The 8,797-nt window shown below is 38.1% G+C and overlaps 1 protein-coding gene across 1 annotated transcript; it reads right to left on the reverse strand.

The window, feature by feature from the left end:
- Positions 1-2,338: 2,338 nt before the first annotated feature.
- LOC110936960 (protein NRT1/ PTR FAMILY 5.10-like) lies at positions 2,339-3,004 on the reverse strand. Its single transcript, XM_035987959.1, has 3 exons — positions 2,806-3,004; positions 2,538-2,665; positions 2,339-2,455 (listed from the first exon to the last, which is right to left on the reverse strand). Exons 1-3 carry the CDS (start codon positions 3,002-3,004, stop codon positions 2,339-2,341), a joined length of 444 nt encoding a protein of 147 aa, XP_035843852.1.
- Between the last annotated feature and the right edge of the window lie 5,793 nt (positions 3,005-8,797).

An 8,797-nucleotide genomic window follows, 5' to 3' on the forward strand; every position in this document is an offset into this window, starting at 1 on the left:
AACGCATCGACACAATGGGTGAATCCAATCTATCTAGTAACGAAGGAGGACTTACATGGAACATGAGAACGGTAGAGTGATGCGACATAGCAACACATCTGGTGTATGAAAACGGAAGTATTCACAGCGATGCGGCCTCGCACCGCGTCCAGTGAACACTTCTATCAATACAAGGAAGCTGGATAACAGCTACAGTCACCACAGGCGACGATGCGGCAAGCACCGCATCTCGCGTATTTCTTGATCACTAGCAAGAGACGCGATAACATCAGATGTTACCGCAGACAGCGATGCGGCTAGCACCGCATCCTATACGCTCAACAAGTGGGACTGACACCACAGTGCAAGTGGAACCAATGGCAGTCACCTGTCAGATCTACGGAAGCGACAGACTGACGTGGCGTCGTCTCAACGGCCGACATGTCTGACACACCTGCAAAGGTGCAGCATACCGTCAGTCTATCCATCCACCTCCTCCTTCACTCCTCGGCTATAAATACCAACCCCAAACCAGGTTTGAGGTATCTCTTCACAACTCTCTCACTACTAGACAATCTTACTTTGCTTCCCAAGCAGACTACTGATTCTCACGCCGGAGAGTGGTAACAAGGAGCACCCCCCACCCCATCCTCCTTGTTACGAGTCACGGTTTGTTTCCTTGTGCAGGAGATCAACCCACCGGTGATCCAGCCAGCGATCCTCGAGAGGAAGGGATTAACCCTTTTTGACGAGACCAGTGAGTTAACCCTGCCCGGTTAACCATTGTTTCATCAAACTGGATCCAGATAAAAGAAATAATTAAATTAAAACTTCCAGTGTATTTTGTCACATGATCTAACTAGAACATTCAATTTATTATGATTGATGAAGAGAATTACTTACTTAGAACATGTGTAGTGGTTTAGCCAAACAATGCTCTCACTATGGGGCATTATTCGACACGTGGCATTTCAGTCAGCATGGGGCGTTATTGCAAAAGTGGCGTAGTGGGAATAATGCCCAAATAATGCCCCTTCCAATTATTAAACAAAAAAGAAACATACTAGTTTCTCATTGGTGGGTCAAACCCAGTCAACCATTCCACAACCCATTGTAGGCGTTTTATATATAACGCTGCAGCAATTTTTTTTTCAAAAATAATGCCCCAAAACGCCTAGTGTAATTGGGGGGGAGGGCGTTTTTTTTTCAATTTTTTTAAAAAGTACCGCCCCACTACGGGTAGTCTTAATGGAAACTGAGAATACATGTGATGGAGAGAATGAGATGCTGAGAAAAGTGATAGAAGAAATGAAAGAACATCTATACTATAAATTATTCGTATATTTGTCACATGATCTAACTATAACATCCAATTTATTATGATTAGATGTATATGTATTGGTTGTTACTACATCATCATGTTCTGAACTTGGGTTCCAGAGACACATCATGGTGATTTTGTGATATCAATGACATGAAACCAACTATGGTGGTGTGACTATATCAAATCTTTATTTTATTCTATGTATTATTATTATTATTATTATTATTATTATTATTATTATTATTATTATTATTATTATTATTATTATTATTATTATTATTTTAATTTTTTTTTGCCATTATGCTCTGAGAGCAATGAGTTATTACATTGTTTCTTCACAGGCCCTTTTTTTCTTGCAACTTTCAGACTTGGCCAAACATGATTGATCATCCTCACTCGGCCACTTTAAAGGAGAAAAAGTCTTGTCTAGAGTATGCTCATTACAAGATCCCAAACTCCTACTTCAAGGTGGCAAGCTGCAAGACCTAAATCAATGTCTTGTTCTAGGCCATCGACAATGACATGGATGAAAGAAGGTAGTTTTCTTAGAAAGTGGAGATTTACATTTACATATAGTGGATGGTCAATGTGACTTTGCATATCACGTTTTCACATTGTTACATGGGCCAATTACAGATTTACTAGGTATCTCTAGTTATAATATGTTATTGCTACACATGTTATCGTATACGATGTTAGATTGTTGCTCTGGCATATTGGTTATTGTTGTTATTCTGGTTCTCCGCTTGCTAGACGTTTGGTTCATTCTTGCTTTCTTTTTTTTTGTGTTAAGTTTTCATGGTCGTCGTAGCTAGTAGTCAGGAACATCGTTTCTTTTGGGATCATGAACGTCGATCCTTTTCAAGTATTATTGAATTATACTTTTGATTTGGTTTTTGTAATAATGGCATGTCATCCTGCTAGGCCACAAGCCCTTTGATAATTGTAGTGTATAAATAGTAAGAAAATGCTTTACTTAATAAGTTGGTAACATGTCAGTAAACCAAGATAAATTAGGTAGCCATAGAGGCTTCATTATATTTGAAATCCCAAAGAGAGTGGAATAAAATCCACATTTATTAGTAAAAGGGTAGTAAAGCCACTTACATCCTTAATGTAAGCAGCCTTTGCAACAATTACATCATGCTGCATCTATGAACATCAATCCACAACAAATCTTCACTAATTCCACCATAACTCAGCAACATCACATACCACTTTCTCCTTTATATACATAAGATTTTGCAGCATATATAAAAATCACAAATGCCACTACACTAAGTCCAGCAAGAAGGTAGTAAAAATAATCAACATGCCCTTGGTTCAAATTATCAGGTATCCAACCATCTTGATCGTTTCCGCCTGTCGTTTTTCCAACGATTGAGATTATAAAACTGCTCAGAAAGCTACCAATTCCAAATACACTAAGGTAATTAGGTAAAGTGCTAAGCCTATACTTTTCAGATCCCTCGGCATTTGGTCGTAAAAGAATTCTTGCATACCAATAATTGTAAACACATCACCAGCTCCAGCCAATACACATTGAGGTAATAACCACCATATCTTCATTGGAATCATTGCATTTGGATCATCTAATAATCCGTACTTTCGAGCAATGTTGAGTCTTTTTGTTTCAACGATGGCTGCAACCACCATTGAAACAATAGATATAAAAAGGCCGATTCCAATTCTTTGAAGCATTGTTATCCCAGATGGTATGTTTGTAATTGCTCGGGTTGTTAGGTCAAGAACATGATTCACACAAACACTAGAACAATTATCAACAAGCTTACACACTCACACACACTCTAAAATCACAAGAACACAAGATTTATAGTGGTTCGATCAAGCTTGATCTACATCCACTCTCCACAACTAGTATTCTTTGTATTAGGTGCTCAAGAAGTTTACAGTACATGAAAAGAAGTATTTATATGGGTTACAATTAGGGTTGTTGACTTTATTACATAAACAGAGAAACTCCTGCTAGCTGCAAAAGGAGTGTAGCACAGAACACCCCTGCTAGCTTGCTAGGTGCAGAAGGAGTGTAACAACACCCCTGCTAGTCAAATCCTCCACAACCCAACAATCTCCCACTTGGAGGCTTTGACGACTTCAAACTGCTCTCCTTAAAACTTCATCTTCATACGTACCTCTGTAACCTCTTCATCTTTACTAGTTGTGGGCGGCCTTCTCATCAGTTAACCTGAAGGCCAGTTGAAGCTATGCAAAGCTTCAACTTCTCTAAGGTGACAACCTTAGTCAACATATCAGCTGGATTCTCAGTTCCTTTGATCTTCTTTAACTTCAGAGTGCCATCACTGACTTGATCTCTGATAAAGTGATATCTCAACTGTATATGTTTTGTCTTCGAATGGAAGATAGGGTTCTTTGCAAGGTGTATTGCACTTTGATTGTCACAGAACAATGCACAATCAACTTGTTCCTTGCCAAGCTCTTTGAGAAAATTCTTCAACCAAATAAGCTCTTTGCTTGCTTCAGCAACTGCCATGTACTCCGCTTCTGTGGTTGATAGGGCAACACTTTTCTGAAGTTTGGACATCCAACTTATAGTAGTGCCTCCCACTGTAAAGACATACCCTGTGGTGCTTTTGAATGACTCTTTACACCCACCAAGGTCAGCATCCGCAAAACCCTTCAGAATAACCTCTTTCCCCTTAAACTGCAATGCCACTTTGGAAGTTCCCTTTAAATATCTTAGTAGCCATTTAACTGCTTCCCAATGTTCTCTCCCCGGATTGGACATAAACCGACTAACAACTCCCACTGCATGAGCAATGTCTGGTCTCGTGCATACCATTGCATACATGAGGCTACCAACTGCAGATGCATACGGAACTTTAGCCATTTCTTCTTTGTCTTCATCTGATTTGGGTGACTGAACTTTAGAAAGCTTAAAGTGACTTCCCAAAGGTGTGCTTCTTATCTTGGCATCTTTAAGGCTGAATTTCTCTAACACTTTCTCAATGTACTTCTCTTGAGATAGTGTCAAAGAACCATCTTCTTTGTTTCTTAAAATACTCATCCCGAGTATTTGGTTTGCAGCTCCCAAGTCTTTCATCTCAAATTTTTCTGACATTTGCCTCTTTAACTTCTTAATCTCTGTCATGTCTGAACCGGCAATTAACATATCATCCACATAGAGTAGTAGAATGATATAAGAACCCTTGAACTTCTTAATGTAACAACAATGGTCATTGTCACATCTCTTGTAACCAACTCTTCCCATGAAGTTATCAAACTTCAAATACCATTGTCTGGGCGCTTGTTTCAGACCATACAAGCTCTTCTTCAATTTACACACCAAGTTTTCTTTGCCTTTAACCCAAAAACCTTCTGGTTGCGTCATGTAGATGTCTTCTTCTAGGTCACCATGTAGAAAAGCTGTCTTGACATATAGTTGCTTTAGATGCAAGCCTTCTGCTGCTACAATACTGAGAACAAGTCTGATGGTAGTCATCTTCACCACTGGAGAGAATATTTAATTGAAATCAATTCCCTCTTTCTGTTGAAATCCCTTGACTACTAATCTTGCTTTGTACCGTTTGGTACCATCATGTTCATCCTTGACCCTGAAAACCCATTTGTTCTGAAGAGCCTTCTTCCCAGATGGAAGCTTTGTCAAGTGCCAGGTCTTGTTCTTCTCAAGCGACTTCATTTCATCTTTCATTGCAAGCTCCCACTGCAATGAATCTTTCAACCCCATAGCTTCAGAGTAACACTGGGGTTCACCATTTTCTGTCAAAAGTATGTAGTTGACTGATGGTGAGTACCTGTTTGGCGGTCTAGTGGCTCTAGACGACTTTCTTGGTTGAACTTGAGGTGTTTCTGGGGAGTTTGGAGCTGAAGGAGTAGCTTCTTCTTCCTCCGAATTATTACTAGAATCATCCCCTAAGCTCCCACTGTCGCTTGACTCATCCCCATTTTCTGGAATGTCGACTGAAGCTTCTTTTCTTGTCTCACCACTTTCGAATTCAACATATTCTTTTTGAACTTCTGGCCCTTTGGTGTTTCTGTCTTTGTACAACTCGTTTTCACTGAAGATGACATTTTTGCTTCTGATTACTTTTCTGCCTTCATTATCCCAAAGCCTGTAACCCATTTTTTCTGACCCATAACCAATGAATGTGCATTTCTTGGACTTTAAGTCTAACTTATCCCTGTCACCATCTTCTAACAAATCGTAAGCACTACAACCAATGTCACACCCCTAATTTCCACGTGTCACCGGTGGGCCCGGTGGGGAGTATAGTGACGTAGTTGGCATCATCATAGACAAACAACACAATACATAAATGCATAGCGGAAGCAAAGATAGATTCATTTCAACTTTAATAGAGTGTAATATTAAATATCACTAATAGTTGAAACGGATCCACAGGCGGATCAAAATAAAATAAGATATTGTTCAACAGATTTATTGTCAACCAAGCTTGTGAGACTTATTGTGAACGCTCTAGAAGACAGCCAGCCTATTACGTGTAGTACCTGCACTTAACCTTTTGGGAAAAATACGTCAGTTTACACTGGTAAATACAATTTAACTGACTCATTTTGAAAAGGTTGAAAATTGATTTGAATGCTCAAGGCACAAAACATTTTTATAACTTGGGATAATTATTTATAATAATCTTGTGAACGAATTACATGTTACTTGTGCGTTCAGTAGCCCGGATCTTGTCCGGGTTAAAGATCAATAGACACACCACAATAATGAGTTATACACTGACAGGTGTACGCCTACACCTCGTGCTCTGGTCGTGGCCATCTCGTAAGATGATGCCAAGGATATCCGGGACATGGTCATTAATCCCCCAAAGGCTTAAAGTAAACAAGACTGTTTAAACGAGCCGATCAAATTATTCAATTAACCACCCAAGGATGTAAGATTTGATGCTCGATCAAGCGGTATTCTATATACCGTAACCCAAGCCCGTATAGCGAAAATAAGTTAAAAGTATTTACCTTGGTAAGTATAAATCACAACTAGCAAGTGAAGGTAGCTTTTACTGGTTCTTCTATTCTGGAACAAAGGTTTATAATAACCTATTAGATTCCTAACGGATCTTTATTTAAGCCTAAGCTTAGACCGGTTAGTTTTAAGGACGATACGGTTCAAACGCACGATTAAGCGAAGACCGGATAGAACGTGATTTAGACCCGACAAGTTTGAATACTTGTATAATATGGGTATGCTAAATACATTCTGGATTTTGAGACAAAAATGATAATGTTTGACCCGTTTCGGTCAATTTATGCAAACTAGTTACATAAACCGAACCGAACGCTAAAAGAGCGTTACGGGTAACCATAAGAGTCATATGCAAGTTCCCTGAGATAATATGCTCTAAATATGTCATAATATCAGTAAGTTATGTTCTATTATGCCCCAAATGAATTTAAACTCAACTTATGCCTTATAAGGGCATGTTGGTCATTTAAAAGATTATAAAAGAGTTAAATTTGTAATCTGAGTTGTAGGTCTGATTCATACAGTAAAAATACTTAATTTAACATATTATAACAGTAGGGTATGACCCATATACGAAACTTATCATTTAAAATCAAACTATGCACCTTAGTGGTATTTCGGTAGTTTCACAAGGGCTAAAAGTGTCAAAACTGGAAACCTGAGTTCAAAAACTTATACTTACTGTTATTTTATAAAAATATACTAAGAATATCAGTAGGTATCAACCTTATATGTTTAATATGGTTATAGTGCATACTAGGCGTTAAAAACGCTTAAAAAGTCAATTTGGAGCCATTTCCGGGTTTTTAAAAGAAAGCTGAGATTTTTATAATTCCAGAAGGATCAACATATTTTATTTAACAAATAAAATCGGTAGAAAAAGGTTTGGGGTCAAAAGGATTTGTAGAATTCATTTTATGGCCAAAAAGGGCAAAATCGGTATTAACCGAATTAAACTTAGAGACCTATGTTATGCTCAGCCAAAAATTAAATAAAAATCATCAAAAATCCCAAAATATTATATTACATCAGTGGGTAAAAAGTTTCATATCAAAAAGTGGGTTTAAATAGGCTATACGCTAATTACGCCGTTTACTTAACATAAAGCTTTCAAATTACGATATTGAGCATAACTCTTAATCTAGACCTCAAACTGATGTCAAATTTTAAGTGCATGCTTATAAATCAGTAATAAACGTTTCTACTCTTTCACTTTTTCAAAAATCGCGTTTTATAGCAAAAAGGGCAAAATAGTCATATTTAAGCATAAACCGGTAACATGCATATGAATCGGTTAAGTGTTGAACCAAGTTTGTAAAAACCCAGAGAGTTGTACATATATAAAAATGGTCCAAAATAAGCTCCATGGCAGATCTCAAACATGCATGCACGGATCCGAATTGAGAGTCAAAGAAAAAGTCATTTTATGAGACTTTCGATTCCGATCCGGGTTTAAACTGAAAATTGTCGAGTTGATCATGATGAAACATGTTCTTACATTATTTACAAAGTTATTTTGATGATCAAACAGATTGCATGTGACCTACATTGCTATTTATGCTAAATTTTGCAAAAACACATTCTGTTGACTTTTTAAGAAAAGCTTTGACTCGACAATCATCATGCTTAGAGTGAGAATCTGAAAATACCCTTTTGAGGGCTTGTTACCTACATAAATACCAACTTGTAGGTACTTTCAATTCGAGAAATGACTGAGCCATTTTTGTTTAATCATAAAGTCAAACTAAATTTACGATGGATTGACTTTCGGTTAATAAACTAAGCTAGAACGAATTTGAAAGAGTTATGAACACTTACAATGGTCCTAAATAAGCTTAGAGATCACTAGGAAGATGCCTTGATGTCCAGAAAGCTCCAGAGATGGTCTTGTGAATTTTTGTAATTGCAAGTGTTGAATGTTGTAAGCTTCAAGACCCTTTTTATGCAAACTTTGATCTCATTTGAAGATGCCACATGAGTCTCTGATGTTGTAGGATGGTTACAAGTGCCCCTAAATGCATGTAATACCATTGGAGAGTCCCTAGTATCGTTGTACAGCTGTTAAGCACCGGAACAGACCTGAGAACTGGCATCTGTGCGTTTTCTGTCGCTGGGCAGGTCATGCGGCCCGCTTAAGGGTCCCAGGCGGGCCGCCTGGCTTCATCTTATCCACAAAAACTCTTTTAATGTTTGCGTTTTGGTCCTTGGTCCTTTATTACGTGGTTTTGGCTATCTATCTTGCTCATTAGACCCTCAAACTTGATTTTTAAGGACCTTGGGACATTTACAAACATGGTAAAGTCCTTGGTTAACTTTGTGCTCACCCGAAAAGTCACGAAATTCAACGTTGACGCATTTAACCCTTCGTGCACGGTTTTGATCATAACTTTCTCATACGATAACGAAACTTCATGAAATTTTTACCACATATTCTAGTGAGTATATCTTATCATTGCAAAGCTTCGGGTTTGCCAAAAGATCACTCAGAGGTATAGATTCAA

The sequence above is a fragment of the Helianthus annuus genome, chromosome 1, assembly GCF_002127325.2.
Source record: "Helianthus annuus cultivar XRQ/B chromosome 1, HanXRQr2.0-SUNRISE, whole genome shotgun sequence".
NCBI lineage: Eukaryota > Viridiplantae > Streptophyta > Magnoliopsida > Asterales > Asteraceae > Helianthus > Helianthus annuus.

Bases quoted from the DNA above. Each gene is read 5' to 3' on its own strand.
- LOC110936960 (XM_035987959.1), bottom strand. From the start codon at position 3,004: ATGCTTCAAAGAATTGGAATCGGCCTTTTTATATCTATTGTTTCAATG. The intron at 2,666-2,805 runs GTATGCAAGAAT...GAAAAACGACAG, and splicing joins TGATGTGTTTACAATTATTG to GCGGAAACGATCAAGATGGT. The intron at 2,456-2,537 runs GTATATAAAGGA...TGATGTTCATAG, and splicing joins TATATGCTGCAAAATCTTAT to ATGCAGCATGATGTAATTGT.